Source organism: Microcebus murinus, chromosome 7 (genome assembly GCF_040939455.1).
Source record: "Microcebus murinus isolate Inina chromosome 7, M.murinus_Inina_mat1.0, whole genome shotgun sequence".
Taxonomy (NCBI): Eukaryota; Metazoa; Chordata; class Mammalia; order Primates; family Cheirogaleidae; genus Microcebus; species Microcebus murinus.
Genome location: NC_134110.1, coordinates 15,233,200 through 15,251,022, shown reverse-complemented (window position 1 = coordinate 15,251,022; position 17,823 = coordinate 15,233,200). Strand labels below are relative to the sequence as shown.

General features: G+C 42.3%; 1 protein-coding gene across 1 annotated transcript in view; it reads left to right on the top strand.

The window, feature by feature from the left end:
• The window catches only part of FAM169B (Protein), a 73,915-nt gene that overhangs the window by 39,556 nt on the left and 16,536 nt on the right, over window positions 1–17,823 (top strand). The window contains exons 4-5 of the mRNA XM_012764517.3: window positions 5,304–5,389; window positions 10,941–11,118. Coding sequence (XP_012619971.2) covers window positions 5,304–5,389; window positions 10,941–11,118 — 264 coding nt within the window. The remainder of the gene's footprint in view (window positions 1–5,303; window positions 5,390–10,940; window positions 11,119–17,823) is intronic.

Genomic DNA, 17,823 nt, shown 5'->3' with positions numbered 1-17,823 from the left:
AAAAAAAATGGTGACCTAGGATGTTTTGTAACAGCATAGATGGAACTGGAGACCATTCTTCTAAGTGAAGTATCACAAAAATGGAAAAACAAACACCACATGCACTCAATACTAAATTGGAACTAATTGATCAAAACTAATGTGCACATATGGAAGTAAAACTCAACGGAAATCAAGCAGGTGGGAGGGGGAGGAGGGGATGGGAAAATTCACACTAATGGGTACAGTGCATACTATCTGGGTTAAGGACACACTTATAATTTCAGTTAAAACTGTACAGAAGCAAATTATGTAACCAAGATGTGAGTACCCCTGTACTACCCTGAAATTTTTCAAAAAAGGTTCATTGTGTTATACCATGAAGAAAAGAAAAGAAAACTGAAAATAGAGCTACCATGAGATCCAGCAATCCCACTTCTGACTATATATCAAATAGAAATGAAACCAGTATGCTGAAGAGATAATCTGCACTCCCACGTTTATTGCAGCACTATTCACAATAGCCAAGATACTGAACCGACTTAACTGTCCTTCAACAGGTGAACGGATAAAGAAAGTGTAGTATATACACATGGAATGCTCTTTAGCCATAAAAGAGAATGAAATCCTGTCATTTGCTGCATCAAGGATGAGCTTGGGGAACATTATGTTAAGTGGAATAAACAAGGTGCAGAAAAATAAATACCACGTGCTCTCACTCATATGTAGATGCTGAGAAAGTTGAGCTCATAGAAGTAAAGAGTAGAATAGTGGTTAGTAGAGGCAGGGCAGGGCAGGGAGGCGGGAGGGAGAGGGAGAGATTGGTTGCCTTCTTCCCTTACTGTGGCCTGACTCATTCTTCCCACCTGCATAGGGCAGACGCCATTGAACACTCTCCCAGTCCCTCAGTCCAAATGACCTTCTCCCCCATCCCTTCCCTCCCGCAGCACACAGCCTATGGTCTATTCTGCTTCATGTCCCTGGCACTAGCTTTTCTTCTAAGTTGTGGATTTCTTAAGCCAGGGTCTAATTTGATTACTTGAGTGGCTGTAATATGTGCTTTGCATGTAGTAGCTGATCTACATGTGGGCTGAGTAAGCAGCGTGTGCTACAGAATTGCGACCTCTGGAGAGAGTGTGTGCCACTCTAGTGCCTCCTGCTGTTCTCTGTGTGAGGCAGGTGGAGAGGGTGGCAAGCACAGCCCCAGGTGCACTGTCACCTGCTGGACCCTGCTACTTCGTCACAGCACTCCTCCTTGCTGAGTTCTGCTGTGGCCTCAAAGTCCTTCTCAGGGCAGCACTCCTGGCTGTCACAGCCCATCCATCCAAGGTGACAGGTGACACAACCAGGTCTCTCGGACCTGTATTGTGGAAAAATCACGCTAACTTTTTCAAATGATTATTTTGTTTATATGTTGGTTTAAAAATCAGATAAAAAAGGATTTAGCTCTTTGGAAAAATCTTCTGCAAGATAAAAGGATTAGAAATCTTGCTGGGACATCCCGTGTGTGCCTGAATCTGGCACTTCTGTGGGTGCACTGCGTTGGGAGAGGAAAACGGGGAACCCCGTGGCTAGCTCACCGTCTCTCGTAGTAAAAGGAGCGGTCATGAGGAAATGGGTGTGAGAAGCATCTGTCCACCAGAGGGAACAGGCAGGACGGCAGATCTCAAGCTGTGCAAACCGGAGCAGAAAGACGGCTTGGAGAAGGATCTCCCGGGGAGAGATGGAGTGTTACAGAACACTTTCTGCTGTCTCACCCGCGATGGGAATAGCAAAGCCTTTTCATACTGCTTTGTAATCCCAAAGCAATGCATGAAACAGGTGGAGGAAGTTTCTAGAAACTACTGGAAAGCTTCAAACAGTTTAGGAAAAGCAGTTTGGTGAGGTGAACTCTCACCTAACCTACATAAATAACCAGAGAAGAGGACGTTGTGGTCTCTGTTTGTCAGGTGGGTGAATCAAGGCTGGGGAGAGAATGGGTTAAGGCCATGCAGGTAGTTATTGGAGGAGCCAGAATCTGAGCCCTGCCTGGCTCTGAGGTCCAAATTTTTTTTCCTACACCAGGCACAGTACGTAGGGCTGTACCTAAAATGCCTATACTTCTTGCTCCCGATTGGTGCTGAAGTCCGTGAGAGGTTTGTGAATGAATGAAGCTAATGTTTTGCTGAGATGCTGTTTGCAGCCCTGTCTCCTCCTTGTTCAGTCCTCACCCTCCTATGCCTGCTACTTGGGGTGCCCCAAATGTGGCCCTGTACTTGTAGGTCACTGTGCCCCTGCCTGCAGCGGCCTTGTCCACCATCTCTGCCTGTTGAAACCTAACGCAGCGATCCAGAGCCAGTGGAGCTCTCTGGGGACACTTTCCTGGTTCCCCTCAGCAGAGTCAAACCCTTCCTCTGGGTTCTCATGACACTGGATGCCACGCCCTGTCACGCCCTGCCCTGTACTGGGGCAGCTTGTTTAGCTCTCTCTTCCCCGACAGGCTCCCAGCTCCCCGGGCAAGGATGGGGGCTTAATCATCAGCCCCAGGGGAACTCGGCCACGGAGAGCTGAATTCAGTCGGTCCTGCTGAGCCTCGGATGAATCCAGGCCACTGGGAGTTAGCCTTAGGGACCTCGCTGTCTTAACTTGTTTAAGAAACCCTGGAGTGTCATAGAATGAAATCCATTACCAACATCTTCCGTGTGGTCCAAGTCACCTGTCACTCACAGGGACAGGGAGATTAAATTGGCACAGTGAGGCTGGCGCTTTCTAGCGCCCTGTTGATTGCTCTCAGCACAGCACAGCACTCTGTGGCTGTCCGGTGTCTTCCGGGTCCTTAGGTGGTGGCAGGCCAGAGGATACTAGTCAGGATCATATTTTTCCTTCTTAAAAACATGGATGTCGTGGTTTCCATCTTCTAACTTTTCAAGTTTGCTGGCTCCAGGGTCTCAGCAGTAATGCCCTGCGGCTGGCACTGTGGCACTGTCAGCTGCCCAGGATCCATCATTTGTCCTTGCTGAGCTGGGGACAGCCTCTCTGCCCCCGTTTCCCCTTGGTGTTTCCTCTGGACTGGGTGTGATACTTTATTGATCAAAAGCTGCCTGTCTCCAGAAGGCTGATTCTGTTTTTCAGGAGTTGTTTTTGAGAGCAGTTCATTTTAAACTGGTAAAGCTGATTGGACTTCACTTCCACTGATATGTGCTATATGTGCTATAGACTTAGCAGTTTGAGATGAGTTTTGAAAAAAGAACAGTTCAGCCTATTTTGTGACAATTTGTGTGTGTGACTAATTAGTGCTCTGCAGTGCACCGTGAAACTCGCAAGGTACCACGTAAACACCAAATCATAGCACGTTTCTTGTTTGAAACTGTGTTAGTAAATTGAACATCTGTGTTATAGGGAATACACCGTATTAGTAAATTGAACATCTTTTATTGATTCACCTTGTTAAGCAGGAAAATAATCCTTATGGCTTTATAAAGCTCCTGTAAGTTCTGGTAGGTGCCATTTTGGAAATGAATTAAATTGAATAAATGAAGGCAGATGTCAAGCATTTAATTGGCCTTCTCTCCCAGCTGGCTCTGTCAATTTTGGAACCATTGTCAGAGATGATACAGTTCACTGATACGAAACTGACACAGTGGGTTAGATGCTGCTGCTCTCTGGGGAGCAGAGGCCGGTTCTGCAGAGTTAATGTTTAATACCTGGCGAATGCAATCGTAGCCTGGTCTTCACAGAGTTTTCTATGAAAGTTCCTCCAGTGGCAGAGAGGAATGGGGAAGAAGACTGCGACAGTTTACCCCAAGTGGCCTGCAAAATTTAAAGTCTCGAGCCTTCTGTTAAGTGTTCAAGAGCTTTTGTTTTCTACTCCATGTTAACATTTTCCTCCAAATCTTCAACTAAAAGGGTTTGACTGGGAATAGGTGTCTTTTAATTCTGTGGTTTCTGGAACTCTCAGGCTCAGATACCTGGCTTGAGAAGTAGGTATAAAAATGAGGATAAAAAGGGTAGAGGAAAAGGATGCCAGAAAACAACCAAAGTAATTTTGGTGGTTAAAATGCAATTCTTAAGCAAGGAGAGGAGGGTTGCTAAGTGACAAGAGGCAGAGACTGTGGTTGGATTTGCCTTTGGGGTGACCACTCAGTTGGGAGGGATTGGCTGGGGGGGACCCAGGCAGGGAACCAGGTGATGCGTTGCCTCAGTCATCAGTGGAGATGATGGTGGCCTGGTCCCACCTGGCACCTGGGGCTGGAAGCGAAGTGGACAGATCCCGTCACGAGGCAGCCCCAGGAGTTGATGGGACGTGGTGACTGCAACATGAGGAGGGGGAGGAGGAGAGAATCGGCCCATGGATTAGCAGACGCCGGGCACTGCCGTGTGCCTGGCCCTGTGCTGAGCATTTCAAACCTGGTCCTCATTGGAACTGTGCAGCCACCTCCGGTGATCAGTTTGGGCAGCTCCGATGGGAGCCTGGGCTTAGTGAGGTTGAGGATGTGTCCAAGGTCGCCCATTCTGCACAGCAGGACCCGTGTCTAAACTCAGAATGGTTCAAGGGGTGTTTGTGAGGCGGAATCAACAGGTCTCAGAGATAGTCTAGATGGGGATGGGAGAGAGTAGGAGTGGGAGAGTTGTCCCTACCCTTCTCCTCCCATAAATATTAGCTGCGGAAACTTCTTATCCACAGACAGGCCCACCAGCCCTGTATGATCCACCCTGTTCCAGCCTCTTGGAAAGAACACTGGACATAGAGTCCAGTGGCCCAGGACCCTTCCTCAGCCCCCCTTGCTGGTTGCCTTCAAGTTACTTTGCCTCTCAGAGCTTCTGCGTCTCCTCTGAAAAATGCCAATACTGGTTTCACTGTGAAAATGGAAGATAATCGTGTAAAAGAAGGCAGCGCCAGGCCTAGCACTATGGTGATGCTTGTTACCCAAGTTGGTTCATTCCATGCCCTTAGATAATGTTGCATTTTACTAAATTTGGGGAGTTCTGACTTGTGGCACATGATTGGACTTTGATAAATGTCTGTAACATGAAAAGGAGATAATAATTCTTACCCATTGAATTTGTCAATATTGGTGTGTATCCTGTTTTGTCCAATAAGATCAAGTATATCCTGTTTTGGAGTCAACAACAGGCCACCTATGAAACATCTGTGAAGTCCCCTTCTGGTGAGAGTGGTCACTCTATGTCCTGGTCAGTGCGCTCAGAAAATGTTAGCTCTAAAAATGTCACCTGCATAACCCGCAAATGATCTTTCCTTTCCTTTGCACCTTGTCAGAGGTGAACACTGCCCCCTGTTGGCCATTTTCTGTGTGCACATTGTCACTGTCTGGCTTTTTCCTTAGTTGTGGCTGTTTACATAAAGAAGTCCTGGTGGTTTACAGAAGATGTACTGAGAACCTCAGATCCCGCAAGAGAAGGGCTGATGAAGGTGAGTCGATGTCATTTTAAATGAATGTTGCGAAAGAAGTTTTAAAAGTCACGGTACTTAATATCATGTTAGTAATTTAAATCAGTCTACCCTTGTGTATTCATTTCTTAGGGCTCCCGTAACGAAGTACCAGGAACTGGGTGGCTTACAACACAGAAATTGATTGTCTCATAGTTCCAGAGGCTGGAAGTCTGAAATCAAAGAATCAACAGGGTTGCTTTCTTTGGAGGGCAGTAAGAGAGAATGTATTCTAGGCCTCTCTTCTAGCTTCTAGTAACCCCAGGGGTTCCTCAGTTTGGAGACGGTTTCTCCCTCTGCCTTTATACCATTTCTTATCTTCCTGTGTCTATCTTTGTCGAAATCCTCCCTTTTTATAAGGACACAGTCATATTGGATTAGGGACCACCCCAGTGCCCTCATCTTGACTTCATCATCTGCAAAGACCTCCTTTCCAGGCCGGGCGCGGTGGCTCTCCCCTGTAATCCTAGCACTCTGGGAGGCCGAGGTGGTTGGATTGCTCAAGGTCAGGAGTTCGAAACCAGCCTGAGCAAGAGCGAGACCCCATCTCTACTATAAATAGAAAGAAATTAATTGGCCAACTAATATATATAGAAAACATTAGCCGGGCATGGTGGCACATGCCTGTAGTCCCAGCTACTCGGGAGGCTGAGGCAGAAGGATTGCTTGAGCCCAGGAGTTTGAGGTTGCTGTGAGCTAGGCTGACGCCATGGCACTCACTCTAGTCTGGGCAACAAAGTGAGACTCAGTCTCAAAACAAAACAAAACAAAAGACCGCCTTTCCAAATAGGATCACAATTGGGTTAGGACTGAAGCATCTTTTAGGTGGGTGGAACACAATTCAATCCATAACACTCTGCCAGCAAGGAAATTAGTAAGAAATGGCTGTCTGCAACATATATCTGCCTATCGGTAAGTCTGTTTTGCTTTCTTGAGTGGACACTCATGTCTAAGTTTTAAAACTTTATTATGTTTTAACTTTATTAACTTTACTAACTCTATTTTGTGGGAAAGTCCTGCTTGGTGTGTTCAGACAACATTTGCTGGCACTTATTGTGAGTCAGAATTATGTCAGATACTACCCTATGCACCACCTGAGACTATAGGGTTTATCTAATTTCAGAATCTTCGAGGTATTTGTTGAGCAGATGAACATAGACAGTAAGTGATTTAGCTGGGTACAAACTTCCATCTCTCTGACATCAGGCCTGGCCATCTTCGAAGAGCTGTGGCTCTGTAGAGTGGTTGTAAAGCAGAGCCCTGGGATGGCAAGGGTGAAGGCAGGCGCCACAGCAGCTCATCAGGGTCCAGGCAGAGTCCTCTTCATTAAACTTTGGCAGGGGAAGAGACTAAGGAGGAAGGCAGTGACCAGGTGAGAGTGTGGACTGTTTTCCTCACATCTATTTTCATTTGAGTAGTATATTTATCTTAATTCTTTGGTGGGAAGAAAGACAGTGGTGCTTCTTTTCAGTCTTGAAATCGTGAGTCTGTCCACAGTTGTATGGAATGCCATTCTGTCTCCTTCATGGGTTCTGTAAATACTGAATCAAATATCAGTATTCTTTCAGGTTCAATCTGGAGAATTAGTTGACAATACATTTTTTTTTCTTGCTGAACAATTTATAAAATTCAGCTTTTTCCCTATCCCCCTAAACAAACAACTTCATCAGTACAAATACCATAATGTAATTCCATTTACATACCATAAATGTAATTCTTAAAGTGCATAATTCAGTAACCTTTAGTATATTCACAAAATTGTATACTGATCACTATTATAATTCCAAAACATTTCATTACTCCAAAAAGAAGTCCCTGTACCCATTAGTGGTCACCCTGTATTCCCTTCTTTCCCTAGGCCCTGGCAACTGTCTCTGTGGATTTGCCTATTCTGGACATGACATATAAATGGATTGATATAGAGTGTGGTATTTTTTGACTAGCCTCTTTCACTTAGCGTAATGTTTTCAAGATTCATCCATGTTGTGACATGTATCAGTATTTCATTCCTTTTTTGGGCTGAGTGATAGTCCATTGTATGGATATAACACATTTTGTTTATTATCCATTCACTATTTGATAGACATTTGAGTTGTTTCCAGTTATTGGCTATTATGAATAATAGTTCTATAAGCATTTGTGTACAAGTTTTTGTGAGGACATGTATTTTCAGTTCTCTTGGGTATAAACCTAGGAGTGGAATTGCTAGTCACATGGTGACTCTATGTCTGACATACTGAGGAACTGCCCAACTGTCTTCCCAGCAGTTGCACCATGCTACATTCTCACCGGCAGTGTCTGAGGGCTTTGATCTCTCCATATCCTCGCCAACACTTATGATTGTCTGCCTTCTTTATGCTATCCATCCTAGTGGGTGTGAAATGGTATGTCCTTGTGATTTTGGTTTGCATTGATGGCTAAGCGTACTGAACATCTTCTCATCTGTTTATTGGCCAGTTATATGCCCTCTTTGGGAAAATATCTGTTAAGATCCTTGGCACATTTTTTAATTGTGTTATTTGACTTTTTACTGGTAAGTTGTAAGAGTTTTTCATATATGGCATTCTGGATGCAAGTCCCTTATCATATCCGTGATTTGCAAATATTTTTTTCCCATTCTGTGGGTTGTGATTTTTAGGTCTGGTTTTAATTGACTCAGTAGATGTTATTTTGAAAAGATTTTTCTTCCGGCAAATTAATGATGGCTTGAGATTCGCAAGATGAGCATGATGTACCCAGCGTGGTGCCTGTGGAACCATTTGTGTTGCTGTCCCAGCTCCTGTGCTACAGGGGGGCCAGGCAGCTGTTTAATGATTGGTTATTCTGCGTGCTAGGAAGGACGTGATTGGCTCTTTAATTTTTTGGAACCAGAGTGGTTACTTCTTTCATTTGTCATCTCTTCTAAGTTTAGATGAGGAAACTGCACACATTTTCTGAAAATGTGGCTTGCGTTGTGACCAGAAAGAAACTTGGATGTTATTTCCACTTAATGAACCATGTTGTAAAGATCTATCCTTCCCCAGCTATGCATGAGGATATTTACCCTCTCCATTTGTAGAACTTTGGGTCTAGACTATTTTTCTCTTTTCCTTTTAATTACATTATGTTTCTTAGCCAGCTCTTCTTCACAAATTACCACCAAAAAAAGCTTTCTTAATGCTCTTTCTGTTAACATAATTAGTTGTCCTTATGAGGGATTAGAACTGGATTTTAGTTTTGTGTTTTCAGAAAGGTTTCTAAGTCAAAATCACATTGCACATTCTTTCCCCTGTAATGAAATTGGACAAATTAAGTGCATTTTCTTTTTTTTTTTTCCTTTTTCTCCTGCCAGATTTTGATTGGATATTTCCCTTCTGCCAGATGCAGTCTGCTTTTCTCTTCTGGCTTTCCTCTGAACGTTTTGGTTTTATAAGTTGAAAAATATAACCTCCCACATCACCGATCTGGTTTTGTGACTAGCTAGTTATTCTGAAAGGCTGAACTTGCTTTGGCTGCCACTGTCTGAGATACAAAATGTGGCAGCTTCTCAGAGCTGAGCTGGTGTGGTTTCCCCAAATCTTTTTCTCATCTGAGATTTAGCTCCAGATGAAGGTGAAATATTTTATACTCTGGCTGATGCATAAGTTTATTGGCACTGAACACTTTGTGCCATTTGCTAGGGGACTGCAAGCTGCCTTATTTTTATAATCAGAGCATTTGAAAAACATGCAAGTGTTTTAGAAACCACTTAAGTGATATTCTCCCTTGACCAGTGGAGGAAACTGAGGCTCACAGAGGTTGTGAGTTGCTGAAGATCTCCCAGCAAATCCACACTAAGAACCCACAGCCACAAGTGATGATGATGATGATGATATTTAAGGGTCAAGTATTGTTTTTTTCTTTTTTTTTTAGACAGAGTCTCGATTTGTTGCCCAGGCTAGAGCGAGTGCCGTGGCGTCAGCCTAGCTCACAGCAACCTCAATCTCCTGGGCTCAATCAATCCTGCTGCCTCAGCCTCCCGAGTAGCTGGGACTACAGGCATGTGCCACCATGCCCAGCTAATTTTTTCTCTATATATTAGTTGGGTAATTAATTTCTTTCTGTTTATAGTAGAGACAGGGTCTTGCTCTTGCTCAGGCTGGTTTTGAACTCCTGACCTCGAGCAATCCACTTGCCTCGGCCTCCCAGAGTGCTAGGATTACAAGCGTGAGCCACTGTACCTGATCAAGGGCCAACTATTAAATATAAAACCAAGCATTAATATTTGTATTAAACTTCCCCTTTCCCATAATCTCACTTCTGGTGGATGAAGATGAGGAGGGGAGCCACTGGCCGGACACAGGAGCCCTGGCCTACCGTCCTGAGCTTGCCTTGCTCTAGCTGCCTCAAGTCCTCTTTGCAATGAGGCAGGGAAATCAATAAATGCGATCACTTCCCTAACTCTTTGAACTCCAATTTCCTCACCTATGAGCCGGGACCTCCCCGGTGGGTGGTGAGAATCAAATGGTAGCATGGGGATGGAAGTCACAGCCCAGTCAGTGGCATTGTTGATCTGGTGGTGATGCATGGGATGAGGTGACAAACACACACGAACGCACAGACTGTCACATGGCAGTGTTGTTCGAGTAAACTCCAATTCGATAGTATTGTCACTTTGCAAATGGCTGATTGGTTTCATCTACCGTGCCACATTTTAGCAGTTGCTCGTGGCTGCCTGGAGGGCTGCATTTAGGAGGATTCTGAGACCATGTCTAGGCTCAGCCAGAGAGCTAGGTCTGCTATGAGGACAGGAGCCGGGGGCCTTGGTTTCTGCCCCATAGTGCCATCTGTGGGCTACACAAATGCAGAGAACTTTAACAGGCAGAAGCATGGAGTCGTTTCGGCTTGTGAAGGAGAAAGCTTTTAACTCTGTGTGGGCCTGACTTTGACCACAATTTAATTTCCTCACTTGTGATGATGTCGCTGTGGGCCGGAGAAGGTTCCATTTCACAGCCTTAGAACAGGGTGGGCCTTGGGTCCTGGTGATTCTCTGGAATGGGGACTCCAGTGTTGGTTCCAAATCTGTCACAAGCCATTGAAAATCAGTTGCTTGAAAATCAATCGCCCCAGTTGTGGATCCACCTCCTGAGGGCCGGGCCCCTGCTGTTGTAAAAATGGCAGATTGGGTTTATTTCAGGACTTATGTCCAGTGAGAATCTGCTGAAATGCGGGAAATGCCCTGGCCCTCCTGCCGTTAACCTCCTGTTTCGTTAGCGTGTGACTGTCCTCTGTGCACTGACATTCCATGTCCAGGGCCCTGGGGACCCGGGAGCCTCCTCTGGCATCGTTCCTCGCTCCTGGAAGCCGCTCCGGTCAGTGGTGTGAAAACTCTGAGAGACACCATGATTCACACGTTGGCTCTTGAGCACAAAAAGTGTCCTCTGATGGCGCAGCACACACCTGGCCCCGACGACATGTGGGTTCAATCCAAGCACAAAATTTATCGTGTCTGATTTTCCTCTCTGGTCTCACTTGATTGTTGTTGTTCCTTTTTTTTTTTTCTTCCTCCTCAAAGGTTCAGTCATTTGGGGAAAGGATTGTGCTTTTCATCCTGAATGTCATTATTTTTGGAAGATTGGAGAGAAATTTGGATGATGACGACATGTTTTTTCTACCTCACTCTGCGAAGGAGCAAGCTAAAATTCTGTGGAGACACGGAGCAGCTGTTGGATTTTACACAATCAAAATGAAAGGTGAGGGACAGGCCAGGGCCATCTGAGGCTGGGGGTGAGGGCGGGCTCTCTAGAGAGAGCCTGGGCTTGGAGGGCTCCCTTAGCGCAAATGCTACATGCAGGGAATCTTCTGGCGCAGCAAGCATCACTAATGAAGCTGTGGTGTAGATAAACCCAAGGTGTGGGTTTCATGTTCACCACATTTCTCATCTCACTGGCAAACAGGGTGAAAAGCATGTCCCTTTGATTCCCAGACAGTGCCATGTCCCCCTTTAGAAACTTGCTGCAGTTAATGATGTAAACTGGCTTTGCAAGCACGTTGCTCTTTCATTTTTTTCCTTTAACGTTATTAATTGGCTGTCAGGAAAAATACTATCGCTAATAGCTGACCTGTGGAGCGAAAGCACACTGGATGCCAAGATTTATAGACATTACCTCAGAAGAGAGGGAGTCCGGCAATAACGATGTTAGGGTAAAAGATTGTGACTTGAGGGTCAGTGACAAGTGGTAAATGTGGAACTAGTACCATTTTACTGAAGGGATTGGTCTCTCTTTAAAATTTGCTTTCTTTAATTTTTTTTTTTTCTTTTTTGAGAGACAGGGTCTTGCTCTGTTGTCCAGGCTGGCTTTGAATGCCTGAGCTCAAGTGATCATTGTGCCTCAGCCTCCAGAGTAGCTGGGTCTACAGGTGTAATTTTTAAAGGCTGTCAACATCTCTCACCCAGCGGGTCCCAGCCCTAGCATTTGGTTCTTATAAATTTGTCAGTTTTAGCAAAAATTAATTTTCCCAGTAAGCCACCATGGATGAACTGTTCTCTGAGTTACGTGTTTTTCTCAGGGGAGGAAGAGGCTGAGCTTGGTTTGGAGCCATGTTCACGTCGTGTGTATGCTCTACCTGTCTAGGATGGACTAAATCTGCACGTCTCACTTTTTTTCAAAGTGTCTATATTTATTATTCATTCATTATTCATTATTTGTCAAGTTCGGTCATAGAGGCACCTGAGTCTTTCACCTCCTTTCTTCATGGTAGCCACTTGCCCTTTGATTTTGATGTGCCACTCCACTTTTTCCGAGTGGTCATGTCCTGCAGTCGTTAAGATAGACCAACTGGCCTGGAGAATAATTAAAATGGAAGGGAACCTTTTCGTAATTCTTCCTTCCTGGGAGACTCATTAGTTGTCATTTCCTACCAAATGGCTGGTCTTGAATCTGTAACAGAACCATCCTACTAATAGTAACAAAAACCGTTAACAGATTCCAGCGGGGTGTGTGGGAACGACGGGCATGGAGGGCGCAGAAGGAGCTTGACTGTGGTCTTGCCTGTTCCTGCTGCTGTTTCTGGGGGCAGCAATACCAAGGCCTCCCGGGCCCGGGGAGAGGAGGCAGAGGTGGTCTGTGCCTACCCTGTTCTTCCTCAGGCAAACTCAGAGCCTGGCAGTGGAAGGAGGACTTGAAGGTGCTGAGCTGAGGCAGATCAGACTAGGTGCTTGAATTTGCGCATCTTCATTTCCGATGAATTCCACAAATTCAGTGGAAAGTTCTCTGAAGCTGCTAGCTAAGTCACGTTGTTTACATCAATGAGCTGTTTTTTAAAAGTGACAATTGATTTTTAGTTACTCGATGATGTAGTTGGTTTGAAAAGTTTCAAGCCTATACAAAATTAAATAAAGAAAATACACTTTTCATATATAATTGCCAGCTTAAAATATTTTACTGTCTATTTCTGGATTAACGTATATTTGGAGAGACAAAATAAAAATATTTCCCTGGAATCATTATATGTATCACCACCAGCAATGTACAAGAGTTCCAATTGTTCATCTTCCTTGTCAGTACTTGGTATTGTCAGTATTTTTAATTTTAGCCATTCTACAAAGTGAAGTGATATCTAATTTGGGTTTTAATTTGTGTTTCCCTAATGATGAATGCTATCGAACATGTATTCATGTGCTTATATGTTGTTCATATATCTTGTTTGATGAAGTGTCTTTAAATATTTTTGCCCATTTTTAAAATTGGGTTGTTTGTTTTCTTATTACTGAGCTTTGAGAATTCTTTATATATTTTAGTTAGCAGTTCTTTGTCAGATATATGTTTGAAAAGATTTTTATTTTGGTGATTCTTTTTTTCAGAGAGCAGAAGTTTTTAGTTTTGATGAAGTCTAATTTATCAATTTTTTATTATTATTTAGTTGAAAATATTTTTTAATTTACTTTGTGATTTCTATGGGTCTTTAAAAGTGAGTTTTTAATTTCCAGATATCTGGGGGCTAACTCAGGTGTTTTATTTTTTGTTGATTTCTAATTTAATTCTACTGCAGTGACAGAGTATAGTTGGCTGTATTTTAATATTCTGAAAACTATTGAGAGTTATCTTACAGTCCAGTATGTGGTCTCTGTGAACATCTCATGTGGATTTAAAAGAGTGTGTATATTCTCCAGGTCTTGGGTGTAGTGTCCCAGAACTGTCAGTTAGCTGAAGGTGATTGACGGTGTCATTCATAGCTACATTCTTATCAATACTTTTGTCCAGTTATGTCAGTTTCTGAGAGAAGTCTGTTAAGGTCTTTACCTGTGATTGTGGATTCATCCCTTTCTTCCTTTAATTGTGTCAAGTTTACTTTATGTATTTTAAAGCTTTGTTATTAGTCACATCTATGTTTATAATTGTTATAGCTACCTGATATATTGACCATTTTATCATCATGATGTATACCCAGTTATCTCCAATAATATTTCTTGTTATAAAGTCTACTTTGTCTTATTAATATAGATACTTCATTTTTCTTATGCTTGCTGTTTACATGAGATATATTTTCCAGCTTTTACTTTTTTACCTTTAGTCTACTTATGTCTTTTAAAGCATTTTTCTTTTTTTTTTTTTTTTGAGACAGAGTCTTGCTTTGTTGCCCAGGCTAGAGTGAGTGCCGTGGCATCAGCCTAGTTCACAGCAACCTCAAACTCCTGGGCTCAAGCAATCCTGCTGCCTCAGCCTCCCGAGTAGCTGGGACTACAGGCATGCGCCACCATGCCCGGCTAATTTTTTCTATATATATTAGTTGGCCAATTAATTTCTTTCTATTTATAGTAGAGACGGGGTCTTGCTCTTGCTCAGGCTGGTTTCGAACTCCTGACCTCGAGCAATCCTCCTGCCTCAGCCTCCCAGAGTGCTAGGATTATAGGCGTGAGCCACTGCGCCCAGCCAAAGCATTTTTCTTTTGATGGGATACAATTGGGTCTTAGATTGTGACTCTAGTCTTAACAGTCTCTATCTTTTGATTGGAAGTTAGTCTGCTTACATTTAATTATTGGTATGGTTGTACTTAGGTCATCCCTTTTGAAACTTATTTCATGTCATCTTTTTGTTCTTTTGTTTCACTTTTTCTGTCTTCTTTTGTTTTAATCAAATATTTTTAATATTTCATTTTACTTTCATAGCTCACTGCAGCCTTGAACTTCTGGGCTCAAGTGACCCTCCTGTCTAGCTCTATCTTTTTGCATTTTTTAAAGTTGTTTGCTCTAAGGATTCCATATGCTTCATAAAATTATACCAAGTTACTTAGATAATATTGAATTACTTTAGGTAAAATATAGAAGCCTTTGCAGCATTGTATTTTTATTTATCCCTATTTTATTTACATAGAGCTATTATTATATATTAGATCTCTGTTTATGTTGTAAGCCTATCAATACTGCTTTATAATTTTTACTAAGTAGTCATGTTTTTAAAAGATATTTTAAAAAAAGAAAAAACAGATAATTTAAAAATATTTACCTTTACTGCATATATTACTGTGAAAAAATTTTTTTTTTTTGTATAGGTCCAAGTTGCCATCCAGTGGTCATTTTCCTTCAGGTTAAAATAATTTGCTTAGCATTTCTTGTAGTACAGTTCTGTTGGCAACAAATTCTATTAGTTTTACTGAAAATGTTTTTATTTTATTTCACTTCCATGCTTGAAAGATAGTTTATCTGAATATGGAATTATTAGAGATAGTTTCTTTCCTTTCAGCACTTTGAATATGTTGCTCTGATATTTTCTAGCTTTCATAACTTTTTTCCTTTCCTTTCCTTTCCTTTCCTTTCCTTTCCTTTCCTTTCCTTTCCTTTCCTTTCCTTTCCTTTCCTTTCCTTTCCTTTTCTTTCCTTTCCTTTCCTTCTTTCTCTCTTTCTTTCTCTCTTTCTTTCTCTCCTTCCTTCCTTCCTTCCTTCCTTCCTTCCTTCCTTCCTTCCTTCCTTCCTTCCTTCCTTCCTTCCTCCTCTCTCTCTCTCTCTCTCTCTCTCTCTCTTTCTTTCTTTCTTTCTTTTTGAGACAGAGTCTCGCTCTGTTGCTGTGACTAGACTGCAGTGGCATCATCACAGCTCACTGCAACTTCAAACCCCTGGACTCAAGAGATCCTCCTGCCTCAGTCTCATGAGTAGCTAGGACTATAGGCACATACCACCATGTCCAACTAATTTTTCTTATTTTTTGTACAAGTGGGGTCTCGTTCTTGCTCAGGCTGGCCTCAAATTCCTGGCCTCAAGCAATCCTTCCACCTCTGTCTCCCAAAGTGCTAGGATTACAGGCATTAACCACCATGCCCGGGGCCGCCTTATAATTTCTGGTGAAAAGTTAGCCATTACTCTAATTTTTGTCCCTTCATATACAATGTGTCATTTTTATTAGACAGCTTTCAAGACTTTGTCCTTTTTTTTTTTTTTTTTTTTTTTTTTACAGTTGACTGTGATGTGTCTATGTCTTAGTGCATTTATACTGCTATAAATAAATTACATGACATTGGGTAATTTATAAGTGACAGAGATTTATTTCTCACAGTTCTAGAGGCTGGGAAGTCCAAGATCAAGTTGCTGGCACTAATCCACTCATTAGGGCAGATCCTTCATGTTTTAATTTCTTCCTAGAAAGCTCCCACCTCTTAATTGTGTCACAATGGGGATTCAGTTTACACATGAATTTTGGAGGGGGTGCACATTCAAACCATAGCAGTGTAGGAGTGGTTTTTCTTTTTGTTTGTTCTTTTTGGGATTTGTTGAGCTTCTTGAATCTGCAAATCATTGTTTTCTACCAAATTTGGGAAAATTTTCGCCATCATTTCTTCAAACATTTTTTATGCCACTTACTCTCTTCTTTTTCTGGGGTTCCAGTTATATGTATGTTGGGTGCTTTGTATTGTCTTCCAGGTCTCTGAAATTTTATTTTTCTTTAAACACTTTTCTCTCTCCTTTGGTTAGCTACTTTCTCTTGATCTACAATCAGGTTCATCTGTCATTTATAATCCGTTGCTGAGCCCATTGAAAAATTTAGTTTATTGTACTTTTCAGCTCTAGAATTTCTATTGTATGTATGGTTTTCATTTCTTTGTTGAGATTCTCTATATATTTATTCATTGAACATATATTTCTTTAACTCTTTGAATTATTTTATTTTAATTCCTTGAACATAATTGTAAACCTCATGTGAAGTCCTTACCTGGTAATATCTGGGCCTATTTGAAGTCATTTATTTTGATCACCTTTTTATCCTGAGTATGGGTCACACCTTTTCTTTGTTTCTTTGCATGTTTAATAATTTTCGGTTGAAAACCAATTGTTGCCAGTATATTGAAGCAACTGAGTTCTTTTGTGTTTTCTGAGGATTGTTGGACTTTTGTTCTAGTAGGCATTTAACTTGCCTGGATTCAAACTGCAAACTTGGTCTCCTTTGTGATATGCAGCTGTTGAGATCTGTTTGTATGGCTCCCCATGGCTGCTGCTTTAACATGGCCCCGTATGGCTCTTCCCTGTGCCTGCAGAATTGGTGGTCAGACAAAGAGTTGGACATGGATGTGGCTGACTTTTTCTGGAGTTTCCTTGTTTCTGCCAGTTTTGAACTCTGTACTCTGACCCTTCAAACCATTTGGCTTCAGCTTTGTGCCACTAGAACTGTCCATGTTGAGGAACATCTTTGATTAAAGGAAGTGTCAAATTCACAGATCTGATCCTGGGTAGTACCATCTTTCAAGAATGGATGTCTCTCTGGTCTCTGACTTCTTTTTTGCTGGGTCCCTTGGGGTCTCCTTCACTCACTTGGAGGTTAGCTATAAGCCAAGGATTTGGGAAGTTTATGCTCTGAGTTTGAGTCTCACTCGTTGTGTGGTTCTCATGCTGCCAGGACTTCCTCTCTAAATTTCTGCTTCTTTCTCAGTGCTGAATTTGATATCTGACACATTTAGCTGTTAAGGCTGTGGTTTTTCACAGCAATGTTTTCTGTAGCATTGGGGGGTGGAATTATACCCTGTGGCTGGTAAGCCGCAAACTCACAAATTTTATCTATTCCAGTTGCAATTTTCTGAAATTAAATTTTCCCCTGGCTTCTATCTGCTTTTGGATGCCTTGCAGTGTCTTTAAACATTTTTCTAATTTATTTTAAAAGAGTTGTTACATACGAGGGTTTGCGTGACCACTTCATTCCACTACCATTACCTAAGAGAGATTCTGATTAGATACAGGTCATAGAATTTCATCCTTGCCTTCCCATCTGTTTTTGTAAGTTGAGAGAGCGCTTTATTTTTTAGATAAATTAAAAAATGCTTGCTATTAGTGGCATGCAGGTAAATTAAACAAAACTAGTTTAGATGGTGGTTAGATATATTTTTATAATATTTTATTAGTTTGCATGTATAATTTATGAAAATTCACTATTGAATACGGGGGTTTAATTGACTATAGGAGGGGCTCATCATTC